Source organism: Cavia porcellus, unplaced genomic scaffold (assembly GCF_034190915.1).
Source record: "Cavia porcellus strain 051 isolate PalLab524CR breed Dunkin Hartley unplaced genomic scaffold, mCavPor4.1 scaffold_30, whole genome shotgun sequence".
In the NCBI taxonomy this organism is placed as follows: domain Eukaryota; kingdom Metazoa; phylum Chordata; class Mammalia; order Rodentia; family Caviidae; genus Cavia; species Cavia porcellus.
The window spans coordinates 18,357,840-18,375,721 of NW_026947513.1; the positions used below are offsets into that span (position 1 = coordinate 18,357,840).

Here is a 17,882-nt window from a genome sequence, read left to right on the forward strand (position 1 = left end):
CCTTGCCGACATCTGTCTCCCATAGTCATTATGGGACCTGGGAGCCCTGAAATGAAGCCATCCCAAGGCTGCTCTGAGTCCTGGATTGAAACATGGTGCTTGAGCAAGCACTCTCCGGGGATATCATGGCTGCTTGCACGGGTGTCACCCGCCACTGTTGTTTGATGAAAGACTACGGGGAAGCAGACTGCCTGCTGCAGTCCCCTCCGGGTGACAGCACACACCGCTGTCACCCTGGATCCTCCTGGATCACCCTTTCTCCTGGATCCTCCGCTTTCACTTGGTCTCTGTAGGCTCAGCCTCCCTTCCCACAAGTCGCGAGCCAGCACTGGGGGGAGAATGCAGACTATCCCTTCTCTTCTCTGAATTGTGTTCTCTCTCTGCAGTTTCTCTGTAGGTTTTAATTTTCCTGTCAGTTCTCTCTTGGTTCTCAGGAATCTACTTCTCTCTGGGTTTCTTTCCCAAGTGTTTATTTTCCTGTGTTTGGATTTCAAATCTTGGAGAAGCTACGTTGCTATCTTCTCACCATTCTGAGCAATTTATGGAGTCCTTGCAGTGTGCCAGGCCTGCATCAGTGAGTGTGAGAGGCGGTGATGCTGTGAACTCCTGAGGCTGACACTTGAGCATTGAGGCGTTTTATGTTTTGAAGTTTGTAAGACTGTCCTGAACATTTCACAGAAACTGTTTGCCTCTTGCAGCCCTGCGTCTGTTTTAAGGTGATGGTTTTCGTGCTCTGTTGCTTATGCTCTCTAGAGCTGGTGATGGGAGAAGAGAACGTTCTGCTCCCTCGACTCTGTTTTAGTGAGATCACTGCTCCTGTATATGGCATTGGTGCAAAGTCAGGAGTGGAGTGAGACAGCAGACTTGGGTTGCTTACAGAATATTTAGAAATTGTAGTCACAGTGTTCGATGTGATTGGCATTTTTGGTTGCCAGTTTTGTCGCTTGTGATCAGTTCTGTGCTTAAAGCAGTGGAGGAATGGCAGGCTCATTGCCTTTCGGTACTTTTGCTTTGATAGAGTTGGTCTTTCCTTACCCTGCAGACATCAGGATAGCAGCTTTTGCTGGCAGTCGTTATGTGTGAGACTCTGCTAAACTTTCATATGTATTATTTAATTTTCTCCAACATGACTCTATAGGGTGGCTGGTAATGTCCTAGTTCAAAAGAAGACGCAGCTGGGTGGCTCGCCGGGGTTCATCTGTGTTGGCCTTCCAGTTAGTTTCCTGTGTGGGCCTGTTGGCACAGGAGATTCTTGGTTCTGACTGTGGCAGGAGGTGAGTTTTTTCCTGATAGTTTGACCAGCAGCTGGAGTCCATCTTGGTCTTTTTAAGAGGGATTTTGTTGTCACTTTCTCCTTCCAGCCCCTACCCCTTTGCCTCCCAGTGGGATGTGTGTGGCTTAGTAAGCAATACTGGCTTCATTGTTTCATTTTTCCTTACCTCCCTTCCTTCTTCACATGCACACAAACACTTTGCACACTCTAAAATGTATCCAGGCAAAGGTTGGTGTGCTTCTTGTGCATTTATCAAAATAGCACCATTCATGAGGGAGCCTGAATGAGCTTTAAAAAAACAAACTTGTATTTCCATTTTGTACATATTCACAGTGGATAAAATCAGTGTTGTAGTTATCAGAAAAGCATGAGATGCTTCCTTGTGGGCTGAGGAGTTGTCTTAGTTACTTTTCTCCTTTTGCTGAGATAGAACATCCTACACCCAGAATTAAGGAAGGTGGTTTGTGAAGGTTTCAGTGCACAATCAGCTGGCTGGAAGGCAGGGGGCTTGGCAGAGGGGCACAGTTCAGGGCAGCAGAAGACCGCAAAAGCAACAAGAGCAAAAAATGGGGGAAGAGTAAGCCTCTTTTCCTCCCTTATCTTGTAAACAGGCTGCCCGCCCACACCATCTCCATGCCCTCCTCAGGACAGGATGAGGATATTTACAAAGTGAGGACCCTGGCCCCCAGCTCAGTGGCTTAAACTTGTAAATTTCTCAAGTTGGCACAATGTATCAATCATTGCAACACATCACTAAAATATACCTAAGAGGATAAAAGTCTCAGAACACTTAGGACCCCCAACTTTTTTTTAATAAAGGAAATTGCCATTAAGTACACAAAGAACTATACAGGAGAAAAAAATCTCAAATTTAACTGTAGGCATTTTAGGGCTTTGGATTATGATGACTTTATATGTTTCTATATTTTTCTTTCATGTAAACCTGTATTAAACATTTATTTAGAAATAAAAGTGATTGAAGAATGTGTTCTGCTGCTGTATTTAGAAAGGAGAATGGGTTATTGAGAAGTGGTAAAGCATTAGCATTTGTTTTTCCTTAGTTCTTAAAGTTGGCCCTTTCAGGCCAAGTTGTTGCTGGAAGCACCCCAAGGGTTTTAAGGGAAGGAAAAGGAAGCAGGCAAGGCCTTTTTTCTCTGCTCATTCTGCTCAGTAGTAACTGGCTTGTGACTTCCTGGCCACAAAATGATTGACCTCCCTGGGAAGTCAGCTCATTTGCTCTTTGCACTGGAGGCTTAGGGAACTGCCAGGGGAGACAAGTGTGCAAGAGAGAGGGATTCCAGAGATAAAAAGTATGCTTTAAAAAATTTCCTCTTTAAGATGAAGGATAGATAGGATGCAAGATCAAAGTTTACATAACTCAGTGAATGCCGCAGTGGTGATGAACTGATTCCACTCATTGTGGTTCAGATACACACAGTGAGATTGTGTGTAGCTGGTGCCTGGTGTTATTTGTATATGAATCTTAGGTTTTGCACACTGTATTGAGAAAGGTTGTGATTTGATTTAAAAGACTAGACTATTGGTGGCTTAGGTGTAGTGTGTGTTTATTGATGCTTTCCTTCCCTGGTGTTTATGTCTGGGTGCCTGTGAGTTCTGTCCTGCATTGGAGTCATCAGGGTTCTGAGATGGCAGAGGAGCCACCTTAGGGGCATCTCTGATTCTTGTTCCTTGTGACCTGAGTCCTATACCTGCACAGGGAACTTTTCTTCTGTTAGGCCCTTTGAGGGAAGAAAGCCTTATTCTTTATGTAAGAATTAAGTTCTGTCTTTGCACATGTGGCTAAAACACAGCAATTTCTTTGCTGTGTTTTCATTGAAGTGAATTCTGCTTATAGGCAAGCCAAGGATAATGTGCATCCCCAAGAGAGCAAGGCTGTGTGAGGCTCCAGTGGTCTCAGTCACTGAGGACTGACACTGTCCTCCAGGAGGGCCGTGGTACAAGTGGAAGAAGAGTACCTTTCAGGAGATAAAAGTCATCCCAGAATGGCACATTTTGACCCAGGTGAGAAGCAATATGGGGATACTTTGCAAATTACCTGTGTTTGCTGGCTTAATTTTGTATATTGATATTCCTTGTGGTAAATCCTTTCTTTTCTTTTTTTTTTTTTTTTTTTTTTTTTTTTTTTGTCTTTTTGAGACAGGGTCTCACTGTGCAATTCAGGCTGGCCTTGGGCTCACTTTGCAGCCCAGGTTGGTCTCAAACTCGCAACGATCCTCCTGCCTCAGCCTCTCAAGTGCTGGTATTACACGTGTGTTCCACCGCACCTCGCAATCTTTTATTATTTTTTTGCACAATAGGGAGAGGGTATGAAAATAATCTCAAGAAAAACATTTAAATGTGAATTCCCCTGGACTTCCGTTTTAGAACATTTTTGATAGCTAAAACTAAATCCTCACTTGTTTTAATAGGGAAAGCGGAGTCAGTTTGGGCCCTTTAAGAGCTTTGATGACTGATTTTATTTTTAAAATGTCAGAATGAGAAATACTTAAGTCATGCTGTCTGCATCTCATAATTTATTTGATGTGCACTGTGTGTTGAGACTGTTTCTCTGTGTGTCTCCTAGAACTTTTCCTCCTGTAGCATTTGGCCTTTGCCTTATTCAGTCGTTTGCACATGTACTTCTTAATCTCTCTGTAGACAGAATCAATATTTTTGTTTTCACTAGTTTGATCATCTCCGCTCTAAGTGTGATACGGACTCACTACGGGCTGCTTTTGTGTTATTCACTGTTACCAAGAGCCTCAGTTCTCAAGTTTGGGGTAGAAGGGTGCTCAGTGGACCATTATGACAAGGAAAGTCATAAATCCAGGCTCCTGGACCCTAGCTGCCCACTAGAACAGCAGGGGTGCACTTCTGGAAAATGTAGGTGCCAGGACCCTTCCTCCTGACAGGCGGCCTGGTTTACATGATGGAACTAAACATCAGAGTCCAGGAATGCTGGTCCTTCTGAGCGCAGCCTCATTTGAGGTGAGAGTTGATGCATTCGGTGAACAGCATTTGACTGTGAGGGCTTTTCTCTTCCATTGAATGTTGAGTGAGTCTTATGAATTCTCTCTGTAATTATGCTAGCCTGCCAATGTTCTGAGTTTTAAAACTGTTTTAATCACAAGTTTGAGGTAGCCTGGGCAGCAGCTTCCTGAGATGTGGCTCAAGTTTCTAAACATAAAAATTTAAAAGAGGCGGGGATGTAGCACAGTGGTAGAGAGACCCTGGATTCAATCCCTGATACTACCCCAGAAAAGTTTTAGAAAAAAATATAAACAACTTTGTTACCCTTTTCATACTGTCTCCTACTCTCGCCTTTCTTACCTTCGCTTTACTTCTATTAGCTCCTACAGCCATTAAATTACTTGTTATAAAGTATCATTGTTCTGAATTTGTAGAGAAGTATTAAGTAGGCACTGGTAGTGAACTTTTCCAACAGTTATTTTCTAATATGAAATTGGATTTTACATTTGTATAGAACATCTCTGTAGCATCTAAAGGCTACTGATTGTTAATCCAGTTTACTATCTCAGGACTAGGGAAGCCAAATACTACCTTAGTTTTACGTAGGACGAAAGCTCAAGACCCCAAGGACAGAACCGTGAGGCATGCACAGATGAGAGTCTGTGGCCTGTGCTGGGGGCCGCGGTGCTCAGCATTTCTGCTCTGCTCCGATGTTACCTTGTTACCTCAGCCTCGCTGCAGCACGCCTGCTGTGTTTTTCAGGAAGGTGGAGTGCATGACTCTAACCTGTAGGCTCCTTGTAAGCACAGAGCAGAAGTTGAGGTGCTGGTTCATCGGCCAGACTGGGCCGTGCCGTCAGCGGCAATGCTCATGTTTGTGTTGTAGCTCTGTCACCTCCTCCTGGAAGTCACATGTTAGATGTGTCTCTTTCTTGCTAATCTTTGAGCCTTGTGAGGTCGAGTATTTGTCTTACTGTTTGGAGAAGGTATGTTCAGCTCTCCATGGGTGAATCCAGTACTGTCGGGCCGACTCATACATAATGGGAATGTTCATAAGCTGGATCTGGATAATAGAAAATGATTCTTGTTTTCTCTTGAAATAATGTAAGTAGTGGGTACTATTATAAGTATTTTGTGTAAAATCCAAGGCATATCAAGTAGAATGTGGAAAAACTTAATTTTGCTTTTCCTTTTTTAATGATGAGTAACACAAATGACTACTAATTATTATCAACAACAAAAATCACAGGTCTGCTCCTTCTGTAAAATAATTATGCAAAGTATTTTCTGTTTGAAGTGCTCATTTTAGCTCCTTGCTAAAGTATGAAAACATGTCATCTGAAGATGAAATCCAGTGTATCCTGCCACATTTTTGCAGCTTTAGAATGTTTAAATACAGTACAATAAGAGAAATTGCCAGAGCTTTAAATACAAACACCAGGCTTTAGATTCATCTAAATTTTTCTCTTAATAGTTGGCAGAAAAACAAAACTATAAATGCAAACTAAAATGATTTTTTTTTGTTCTAAATACTGTTTCAGGAACTCTTTCCTAAGTCCTTATGAAGAAAATTACACTTACAGTGTGTTTATAATCCTTTAAAATCCCTAAATCCTTAAAAAGAAAGTTGACCCAAATGCTTTAGTAAGGACTTTATTTACAAAAGTGAATAAATCTCCTGGAGTATAATTTTTTCTCCTGCTTATTAAGCAACAGTCACTGAAGCATATCCAGAAACTTCATCCTTTGATGTGCATTTGTTAATATGTTAATTCCATAGAAACCTGATTTGGCTGTAAACAAAGTGAAGATTTGCTTGCAGATTTGAGCCTTAGAATGAATTGGCAAGAGAGTTTAGTAATTTGGAAAGTGCTGCAGTGCTGGGGATCAGTCCCCAGGGCCTTACGCGTCAAGCAAAGCTTCTACTGCTGAACCACATTCCCAGTTTTTATATATCCATTAGGCCTGTTTCTTCATTAGTTTTTTTCTTTCCTTTTTTAATTATATGTTTTACTAGCACTTGTTTATAGTATATAATGATTACTTTTATCATGGGGAGTTGCTAATTGGCTAACATTTTTGTTTTGATTCCGGTGTATAAGATTATAACCAAACCCAAACTTAACTGAATTTATTCCAGTAAGGTGTTTTTCAGATTCTTTTGTGATAGTGTTGGTTTACTTTATTTACTTGTGTGCAGACAGAAATGATGCAGATATTAACTGCTTTGACAAAACTAGATTTTCATTCAGATCAGATCGGATCAGAGGGAATAACCTCCCTTAACCCCGTGGCATTTGCCCTTACGATGTCTGCCTATTTGCAGTAAATATTGTAACTTGAATTATACTTTCTATAGACTATATAAAGTATGCCCCTAGCATTTTTTAGTTATTTATTTTGGGGGTTAGTATTGACATAGCCCTTATCTCCCTTTTTTTTCCTTCTTTATTTCTCTCTCTCTCTTTTTTTTTTGCTTATATTACTAAATTTTCGTCCTCACTTTGTTTTATGTATCTGTATGACCCTTCACCTCTAGCACACTGCTCTCAACCCTCAGTCGACCACCCTACCTGTCTTCACGACGTGTCCCTTCAAAATCTAGCTGTCTCTGACCTCATCCTTGCCTTGCTTCCCTCTTGCTTCTCTGCCTGCCATTTGTTTTTCCTCCTCTGAAGTATTGGGGTGTTCAAGGATCCCTTCTTTGCTCCTTTCCTGTACTTTCCCTGTTTCTCTCCCAAAGCTTCAGATACCTCCTGGGTGTGAGCTGATCTCTTGGCCTGGACACGAGGTGACTGCACACTAGATGGCTTTACTTTCAAGTCCCTCTGGTCTTGTGCAAGGTGCACGAAAGCACAACTGGACTGCCTGAACCCGTCCCTCCTCCTGCTTTCCCTTCCTGGAGCTCACAGCACAGTTTTCCTCTTTGTAGAAGTCTAAGCCAGAACTCTAGGAGCTGAGTGTAATCCTCAGTACTCTCAACCCCCTACCCAGGTCATTACCACCCTGTGGCTTCTGTGTGCTAGAACCTGTTCAGTGTCTCTGCGTCTTTAGTGTTTGGTTCTTAGTCCAGCTTCCCAGCAAGTCCCACCTGCATTGTTGTCAGTGATCGTATCTGAAGCTCCCAGGGTCTCCAGCTCTCACGCATACATCTGAATTCATCTCAGGTGAGTCTGTAGCTTGGCTTCTAGAGATAATTAGAAAAGCTTTTGGAAATAAAATGAGGAAAGGGCTTAGTTCCCTTGTGAGTGTAAGTGAGTGTAGGGCAGAGTGACAAAGGATGGAGAATTCAGGATTTCATCCCAAGTGGACATCATACCTGCACTTTTAAATGAACAGTCAGAACCAATCAATAAAGTTACAAATTTACAAGTAAAGCTCAATTTTCAGCCTCTTAGTATACTTGAATAACTTATAATAATGATACCTCCTGGGTGTGAGCTGATCTCTTAGCCTGGACAAAAATTTAATGCAGTGTAAAGCATTAAATTTTTAAGTGTTTGCCATTTATTTTCAAAACTATGTTTTGCAATGAGTTATTTGCCTTTGGATATCTTCCACTTAACAATATTCGTTTAGTCAGAATCTTGGGGATTTTTTTTAAGGCCCCAGTGTATCCTGTATATTCATGTTACATACAGCTCCCTGGTGCTTCTGAAACGCAGGATGTTCTTTAATCTGTTCACTGATGATGCTTGAACTAATTTATACCTGAATAGTAAGACTCACCAGAGGAGAATTGGTTTTGATCATTGATGAATGAAGTGTGTCTGTTTTAGATTCTGTCTAAAGTTCTGCAGAGATTGGTGGCTGGAAAACTACCACAGCCTCAACTCTGACCAGGGTATGATAGGTTCCTTGGCTGCTTCTGACCCAGGGAAGTGAGGGGACAGTCAGGTGTTCTACTTTGTGTTTGTTCCATTTACTGCTGAGTTGCTATACATTCGAGTGACTTCACACATTTCTCTCCACTTTGATGTACACGGAGAGACACTGCTGCTTGCTTCAGATGCAGTGGAAGACACAGCACATAGAAACATCAAGTATTTTAACAAGTTTCACAGGGCTGAATAAACTTTGCATGCTCTGCTCAATGAGTAGGGTTAATTGGAAGATTCATGTGATTCCTTGATAAAATAATCTTTTCTAAGAAACATGGCAGTTCTTTATCTGTATTTGATTGTTTTTGTATTAAAAATTACCGTACTACACAGAAACAACTTTACCATGGGGGGAGGTCTTATAATCTTATAAGCACCACCACCAAGGGGAACCTTTAGCTTTTTTTTTTTGTCTTTTTCCTTTTTTATTGGTACCAGGGATCGAACTCATGACTGCCTGCTTGCAAGGCAGGTGCTTATGCCGCTGAGCTAAATCCCCAGCCCGTTTTGTTTGTTTTTTGAGACAAGATCTTGCTGTCACTGAGGCTGGCTTTGAACTTGGAGCAGTCGGACTGCCTCATCCTCCTAGGTGCTGGGGCTGTAGGTGTGGTGCATTGTGCTTGGCCTAGTTTTGGCCAAGGCCTGTGGTGCACCATTGGTAGAGGTAGGAAGGGAAGTTAGACCTCAGCAATGCTCTTTTCTCTGTCCTATCTTCTTTATTTGTTAAAATTAAAATTGCACACCTCCACATGGTGTGTAATTATTTGGCAGTATAATCGTGAGCCATAGCACAAACAGTACTCAGTGGGCATAGATGCTTGTCATCTGTTGAAATTTTGACTTTCCTTTTTTAGGTTTTTGAGACACGATTACATTGTGTGGCTCAGGCTGGCCTCACGCATGGCAGTCCTCCTGCCTCAGCCTTCCAAGTGCTGGTATCACAGGTGTGCACCACCGTACCCTACTTGAAATTTTAACTTTTAAGCATTATTTAGCATTATCATATGCTTTAGAAATCATCTTTTAAAAAAAGTTATCTCTCTAAATATTTTCATTCTTGGTATGAAATACTTTGAGAGATTATATCCTAATATTTAGGCTGAAAGATTTTTTTTCTTCTTGAAAAACTTTTTTTTTTTTTTTTTTTTGGTAAACAGTGTTTTACTAAATTGCTCAGGCTGGCTTGGAACACAAAGTCCTCCCGGCTCAGCTTCCTGAGTAACTTGGATTACAAGGTTGTGTTGTGTCTGGTTTAGGAGGATTATCTGTATGGTGTACTTGATATTTAGTAAGAGAGAAAAGTCTTTTAAGTCTTTGTTTTGGGGGAATTATGTCATGGACAAAACACTCATACAGTTAAAAACCTAAAACCACCTCCCATTACTGTGCCGTAAGTGGGATCTTTAACCTGAATTGGAAAGGCTGAGGTGCTTTTCCCTCATGTTAAGTGGAAGTTACTGGGCCATCCGTTGAATTTCCCTTAGGTGAGAAAATGCATTAGTGTAGGCATCAGATCATAAAGACGGGACCCTGCCTGTTGAAGATCAAATGATGCCTGCCTTGCTGTCATCAGTGAACGTAAACCGGCAGTGGGACTGCTCCTCTCCTGCACTGCACAGGGTGGCCTCATCCCTGTAGATGCCTTGGTGCGTCAGTACTGTTCCCCTCTGCTGCGCTCTCAAGGTTGCAGGTTTTCCTCCAGGCAAGGTGTCCCTGGCACCTGTGCGGACAGTGTGGGGTCGGATCGGGTTTCAGGGACCCAGTAACACTGCTGCTTCCCCGCAGGTGCCAGAGATCATCAGCTCCATCCGCCAGGCTGGGAAGATCGCCCGCCAGGAGGAGCTGCGCTGCCCGTCTGAGTTCGACGACACCTTTGCCAAGAAGTTCGAGGTCCTCTTCTGTGGCCGAGTGACCGTGGCACACAAGAAGGCCCCTCCGGCCCTGATCGACGAGTGCATCGAGAAGTTCAACCACATCAGCTCCAGCCTGAGGGCGGACGGGGAACCGGCCTCGCGGGGACCTGAGCCCCCAGTGGACAGAGTCCCCTCTCCCGGGGCCGCCAGGCGCAGGCCCATGCGCAAGTCCCAGTCGCAGCCCGGCCTGCGCTCGCTGGCCTACCGGAGGGAGTTCCAGGACGGCGGCCTGCGCAGCTCCAGCTTCTTCAGCTCCTTCGAGGAGAACGACATCGAGAACCACTTGATCAGCGGGCACCACATCGTGCAGCCCACGGACATTGAGGAAAATCGAACTATGCTCTTCACGGTAAACTGTTACCCAGCTCTGCATCCCTCAGCAGTCTGAGATACGCCTTCAAGAGAAAATCTGCTTTATCCAGCAGATTCTTAGCAAATGCCTTTGAGTTTATCCCTGAAGCTGTATATTTTTATATTGGTAGATTTTGCTCAGGATAAAATCCTTATGTTAGCCTTTGAAATCATTAGAGGGAAACAGGGGAATTCACCCCCACCCTTGTACAGTTTTTTAATCTCCCTCCCACATCTTATGATTGTAAACACATTTTAAATATGGAAAGAAGGGTTGTGATATGTAAGAGGCCAGGAGAGAAATCTTTAACAATGTATATTCAGGTAATGTATTGCAACATAATCTTTGGGTGGAAAATACTGGCTTTTACTGCTTTACTAGTTTACAAAACGTTTGCTGTTTATTAGTTAGTGGATAGCTTTTTACTTGAAATTTACACTGAAAGTAAAATACTAATTTAGACAGCTGCCTGCTTTTTTGTTGTTGTTGTTCTTGCTCTAGAACAACAAACTAGAACCCACAGTCAAATGCAGAAGGAATGGGCAGCGCAGCTGTCCCTGTCCTTTTAGGGGCTGGGGTTCATGTCCTTTCCTGGCCACTACAGCTCTCCCAGCAGGGAGCTGGTTTTCCCTTCATCTCCTCCCCTCTGTCCCTTTGGCTCCAGGCTGACTCTCTGTAGTGAGCAAAAGTCCCTGAAACATAACTATCATTTTTTTGCTTAACCCAGGGCAGTGCAGTGGCAAGGAGAAGGCCAGTTGGCCACTGAAGTCAATCGATATGGACAGATGCAGTTGAAAAATCAGTTAGTGGTTGGTGTAAATAAGCTGCTTTCTTCTCTTTTAAGTCATTGATCTAGTAAAGTGAGAAAGTGCCACACTGGTATCAGTTGTGTGGTAATCTGTGATCTCTACATTTTTGTGGCATCACTGAGAAAGTTGCTTGATGAGTTTAAGTACTTTGTTGTGTGACTGCTACATACAAGATCTCTTAAGGGCTAGAACAGAGCAGTGAGCAGGATGGGCATAGCCTCTGCCTGTATGGAGTGTAGGTTCTAGGGAAGGAAACAGGCAAGTGATTGTACCAGTAATCACCTGATTATAATCGTGATGAAAGCTGTGACGGCCAGCAATTCAAGTAGAACATGCAGCGACTCAAGAGGCGAATCTTTGGAGAAATTTTCTCACAGAGCAGAGCTACCTATGTGGTTCCTTTCCATGTGGCAGGGACCCTTGGGCTTGGTGAGCAGCTGGTGCAGAGTCCTGCAGGGTGGAATGGAGCTCAGACTGGGGGTCTCCTGAAGCTGTTATTCTTGCTTTCTTTGCTTGGCAGGCTTTTCTCAGTTGTCCCTAGTCTTCCCTCTTTGCTGCCTGTAAGTTTCTGCTAGAATGTTAATGTGACATGGAAAAATAACCTGTCAGTGAGGCCTGGAGCAAACTCCCCCTTTGTTTAACTTTTCTCCATGGAGCTTATCACCATCTGACATAATTATCAATAAACAAGTATTTGGTGTCTATATCCCCAAGAAGCTGGGCTTTCTGAAGGTATAGATCTGCACCAGCCATCAGCACAATGCCATAGCCCAGTGTGGCGTGTTGCAGGAGGAGCTCAGCAGACATTTGTGGGTGAGCGGGAAGGCCAGGGATGGCTCTGAAAGTAGGGGAAGGTGGATAGGATTGGGACAGGGCAGGGCAGAGCTTCACTAAGAAGAACCTTGTGGGTCACGCTTAGGATTTTATTTTGTATCCTAAAAGCAGCGGATAATCATTGAAAGGTTTAAAATGCTGTGTGAAGTGGTTTTGGCCACTTAGGGGAGAAACAATAGGAAAAGGTTAGGAAGCTGTCACAGTGGGCCAGGTGGGAAATGGGAAATGTGGAATGTGATGGCACTGAGGGTGGGGAGAAGTGGACAGATGTGACCCTCAGGCCATCAGGCCCATGGCACCAAGTGATGGGATGGGAGAGGGTTCTCAGGCCCTGCCCAACTTTAAATTCTGATTTATTCTCTGCAGCCAGCCACACCAAATAAGAATACTTCGGAATTTCTCAGCTAAGAAATTTTCGATGATTTTTTTTAAACAAATAAGGATTATCTTTGGTATACAGATAAAAGCACTGACCTCTAGGGAGATAAAATATATCCAAAGTAGAGATTCCTTCATTGTTTTCAAATAAAGAGACCATTAAGTTTGTCCCTACTTTAGAGAAACATATAATCTAGGCTAATTTAGAAAGATGCTGTGTATTAAACATACCTATTTTTATCATACTTGATTTCCATGAGAGAGAATAAAAAAGCCTTCTGTCACTCACAGCTGACGTGAATGTAGTATGGAAATGGTGAGCAAGAGCTTTTCTTGGTGTAAAACCCACGCCGTAGACACCAGGGCAGCGTTTGAGAGCAAAATGGATCTGCACTGCCATTTCCAATGAGCAAGCTTGTATATCTGACGTGTATTCCACATCAAGGCGCAAAGAGTTTAGAGCAGAAGGGTCTGTGAGTTACAGGGACAGCTTCAGGACGTGGTGTGACCACTGACGGCTTGATCCCCAGAAGCTGAAACAATAGAAAGTGGTGCACACAGGAACCAGAACACAGGCGTGATATCTGGGCAGGCAGAGGCTGCTGCATGCTGCGGCGGTCGCTGTGCAGTTAGCTGGAGGGTGTCACACACAGCCTTCTGTCTGTAGTAGATGTCTGTTCATTGCAGACAGTGGGACACAGTTCCTCATGCTCATGTTCTAACTTTAAGGTTAGGTGAGTAGCAGTGCGTGTGAATGCCCACCACGTCAATGCATACTCTGTAAATGGTAGACTATTTTGACAGTAGTTTAAAAAATAATCATTGGAAAATGTTTTGGAAATTTTAGTAAGAAACCTGTTTTCTGGCTTACTCACTTAGGAAGCGAGCTCATTTCCTTTTTAAGGGTGTGGGTTCTGAGGCTTATTGCTAACTTTTGAATATTTGAGCCTTTTTTCTCAGAGAAGACTGTGGTTCTGAGTAGTAGACTGCGCTGTGGTTGTCTGCTGTCTGCTGACATCTAACCCTGTAACATGATTTTCTACAAAGGAATGTAATTTTGTGGCAGCCTGCCACCTTTGCTCTGTATTCACATAGGTCATGACATGAGAAAGTCTATATGGTAAACCTGAATTCAACTTTCATGAGAAACCAGTTTCTTTGTTTCTTTTAAGATTGGCCAGTCTGAAGTTTACCTCATCAGTCCTGACACCAAAAAAATAGCATTGGAGAAAAATTTTAAGGAGATATCCTTTTGCTCTCAGGTAAGTGGAGACTCTTTACTATTTCAGTTGCAATTGGATTTTTAAAAGTAATTCTGTTGCTATCTGTTACGTAACAGATGCTAAAAGTGTAATGTGATCACTGTTTTCTAAGTAGTTGATTTGCGGTCTTAATTTTTTTCTCCTTTAAGAGAAATTATAAATATAATTATGAAATTAAGGATTTTTGTTCTTAGCAACATACTGGAAAATAGATCTACTTTGCTTTTTTCAGTTATTGGTAGAAGTGTTTCCAGATACGGTTTTCAGAGATGTTTGTGTATTTCTTACAGTTACTCAAACATCCATACAAATACATTTTATTTTTCTAGTTCTGGAGACTGAATCTAGAGCCTCATTGTGCTAGGCTAGCTCTGTGCTCTGAGCTGTGTCTCCAGCCCTTTTTATTTTATTTTGAGATAGGATCTCACTACGTTGCTGAGGCTGGCCTTGAATTTAGCCTCCCCAGTAGCTGGATTATGGGCCTGCACCATCACACCTGGCTAATTCCTCCATTACAAAAGTTTGTAACTTTTTTAGTGTGAATCTTCATTTCTTTTCCCTTAAAACATATTAGATAGTGTTTATCTTTGAGGATGCTTTACCCAGAATACAGAGTGTATTTGAAATTCTCTGTATTGACAATCTACCAGATAGTTTCACAGAGGGCTTTTGCAAGAATCTGCCGACTGAGCTGTGGAAGCTTTATTTAGAATCATGCGAACACATATGAGATCACTTAAAGTTATGTTTGACTGTTTTCTATACTATAACTTTTTATTTCCATAATTAATAAGATGAAAATTTTGATGTGTGTTGATTTATAATATGATTTGCTCAAGTATTCAAAAAGGGATTTTTCTTTCAAAATTTGAAAAATAGTAATTTTTTTCTTCATAGATGCAACAGGGAGCCATTTTCAAAGATGTTTTCTTAAATCATATTTTTCTTTAAGCCGTACTCTAGTATATTTTTAATTGCTATAGGGAAACATTCATTGAGATACCAAAATATGTCAGTGATTATTTATTGGTGATATTTGGCCTGGAAATGCATTATCTATAGAATGTTGGCCTTGATTTTCTCCTATGTGTTTTGACATATTAATGCTTTAAATATCTGCTTTTTAATGTGATTGTTATTATTTCCTAACTAGTGCATGTTGTAAGTTTATATGATTACCTAAACTTCAGGCTGTCCTCGCTCATGATGGTGTTTTCAGAAGACCTCAGTGTGTTAGTGTTTATAAGAGATGTTTTATTTCTACTGTGGTTGCTTGTGTTAGCTGATGCCTTCCAAACAACTTTACATGTTAGTGTTTATTAAAAAGAGCTCTTAGTAAGCTATGGCAGAACTTGGCCTCATAGCTTATGTTTAAAAGCATCTCTGCTTTGTATATTTATAACTTTTTACTCATTGTCCATAACATTCTACTTCAGTGTTTATCTGTTTGTTATTTTAAGAAGACAGATATGTTTTAAGTCTTTTTTTAGCTTTGTGTCTGAGTTTTATGTGTCCATGCATGTATGCTCATGGCTGTACAGATGTATTTCTTCATTTATCTCTGGTCTGTATTTGATCTTTCACATAGTTTTAGATTCTTTAATGCCTACGTAATAAAGTACTGTGTTTTCCATCAACTTTCTCTGTTTTCTTTTAGTGCTGCCGTGAGCACTAAAGTGTGTATTTTCAAACCTTAGTCTTCTGGAGGTAATCCAAGTAACATCTTAGTAGAATGCTGCTACTCTTCCTACCTGAAAGATCTTTTTAAAATTTTGAAAATACCTGAGGACATAGGAATTCGCTAGTGCTCCATTAAACTGTGCTGTGTGGTCCTAAGTCAGACTTCTGGCGGTGCCTGTGCGGGGTCCAGCTCACCCTGCCTTTTCCCTTCCCCACCTTCCACAGGGCATCCGACATGTGGACCACTTTGGGTTTATCTGCCGGGAGGCTTTGGGTGGCGGCGGCTTTCATTTCGTCTGCTACGTGTTCCAGTGTGCAAATGAAGCTCTGGTGAGTGAGGTTGAGCCCTTATCTGGACTCTGTCTCGACAGAGGATTTCAACCTTGCTGGTTTTTCTGCCCTCTGCAAAACTACATGACCTCATTGTTGTATCATTATCTGACTCTTCACTCAGTAACTGATAACTACTAGTATATACACATCCGAGATTTAGTTGGGCTTGCAGTTTTCATTATTTTTGAAGAATATGCTCACCTTCACCCTCTGATCTTAGTTTTTAAAAATAATTTTGGACTTTTGGTCAAAAGGAGTTTGCTTTTTACTCAGTATTTAACTTTTTTTTTTTTTTTTTCATCTTTTTATCTTTTTTGAGACAGGGTCTTGCTATGCAGTTCAGGCTGGCCTTGAGCTCACTTTGTATCCCAGGCTGGTCTTGAACTCGCAGTGATCCTCCTGCCTTAGCCTCCCAAGTGCTGGGATTACAGGCATGAGCCACCACGCCCAGCTTTAATTTATATTTTTATTGTATTTTTATTTTTTGCCTTCTTTCCTCAACAGCTTTAAGCCTCCAGGAGTGTTTCTCAGACAATAAGCCTAGCAATTATTACCATTATTATCTGCAAAACTATGAAGAATTTTCCAGACATACCTTAAAATACTACGTCTCATCCACAGATTTCCTGACATTTCACTAATCTCAGCTCACTAATCTGAAATTGGCTTGTTGCTGGCTATAATTTCTCTTCTTTTTCCATTAGGTTGATGAAATCATGATGACCCTGAAGCAGGCTTTCACAGTGGCCGCGGTACAACAGACGGCAAAGGCACCAGCCCAGCTGTGTGAAGCCTGCCCCTTGCAGGGTCTGCATAAGCTCTGCGAGAGGATCGAGGGTGAGTGGGGCGCCATCAGCTGCAACACAGTGAGAGCTGAAGGTACCAGAAAGCTTGTCGAGGTGGAGGCATTTGTTGCAGGGTTCCGCCTGACTGAGGATCCTATGAGATGCAGGGGTCACAGGCCATAGGTGACTTCTGATCACACAGTGGATGCTTTCTGTCTGTGAGATATTTTGCTGAGTACTGAGAGTAAGAATCCATGCCCCTCTTCTGCCACGTGCCCTCTGGGGCTCTTGGAGTAGGGGAGGAGTCGTGGAAGTAGTGGTCGCCAAAGCAGTAACATCTATTGAGGCCGTGGCCAGTGCAGGGAGGTGTAGTGAGAGAGGACCCAAAGAACTGCCACTAGGGCTTCCCATCAGAAGGCCTTGGTAACTTCTGCTGGCACCGTTTTAATGCAGAGGTGGGCCGAAGACAGTTGTAGGTGAGAAGTGAATGGGTGAGAATAAAGGAGATGGTGTCTGATGAGCTCTAGAAATGTGTCTCAAGGAGAAGCCATAATGAGATGCTAGGGTGTGCAGTGATGATAAATACCTGAAGATACCAAGCACGGTGCTAAACGGTCTTCTTTCACATTTGTTACTATCCGGTCAATCCTCCTCACAAGTGGGAAGCAAAGGGACTTCTTATTTTGTGTATTTTACATATAAACGAGGATTAGAGACATCTAGTAATAAGCCAGTGTCCAGTGAGTCCAGGAACTGATCCCCGATGGGAAAACTTTGCTGTTAACCTCAGTACCATATCTTTCCAAATTAAGGCCATGCCAGGGGTAAACCGTGGGATGCCTGCCAACTGTTCTTTTAGCAAATTCTGACCCTGAGAGGCCAGACTGGTCCTGATGGAGTGGGGGAGGCCCTGTGGAACAAGACTTTATCTCGGGTGGCAGCTGGTGTGGGTCAGGGTCACAGCAACTGGTTTCAATCCTCTGGGGGAATTTGGGAAAGTTTATATCTCTCTTTTTTTGATTTTTATGTTTTGTCTCATTTATGGGAGGACTGTAAAATTCCTTTTATATGGCTTTGGTGCTATCACTTGACTTAAACCACCCATATTATTGCAAAAAGGAAAAAAACCAGAACATTTCTTGTGTATCTAGGATACGTATTATATGCTACAAGTGTGTAATGAAAAACTAACATTTAGCCCTTATTTTCCCTTTCTACTAATTGTGGTAAACATATACCAAACATATGTGAAGAAAATTCACAATTTTGTTTTTATTTATGTATGTATGTGTGTATGTTTCGTGGTACTGGAGACCAAACCCAAGGAGCACCAAACCCCTTTTATTTTTGAGATAAGGTCCTGCTCAGTTGCCTAAGCTGGCCTCACATTTGCAGTCCTGCCTCATCTTCCCA

The 17,882-nt window shown here is 42.2% G+C and overlaps 1 protein-coding gene across 7 annotated transcripts in view; it reads left to right on the forward strand.

Annotated features, from left to right (window-relative positions):
* The window catches only part of Tbc1d1 (TBC1 domain family member 1), a 220,626-nt gene that overhangs the window by 99,608 nt on the left and 103,136 nt on the right, over nucleotides 1-17,882 (forward strand). For 6 of the 7 annotated variants that reach the window (XM_063240405.1, XM_063240407.1, XM_063240409.1 and 3 more), the window contains 4 exons: nucleotides 9,909-10,385; nucleotides 13,582-13,671; nucleotides 15,577-15,681; nucleotides 16,389-16,521. In XM_063240405.1, the coding sequence (XP_063096475.1) occupies nucleotides 9,909-10,385; nucleotides 13,582-13,671; nucleotides 15,577-15,681; nucleotides 16,389-16,521 (805 nt within the window). Of the gene's footprint in view, nucleotides 1-3,278; nucleotides 3,296-9,908; nucleotides 10,386-13,581; nucleotides 13,672-15,576; nucleotides 15,682-16,388; nucleotides 16,522-17,882 lie in introns of those variants that run through there. The other variant, XM_013154340.3, reaches the window with a different exon arrangement.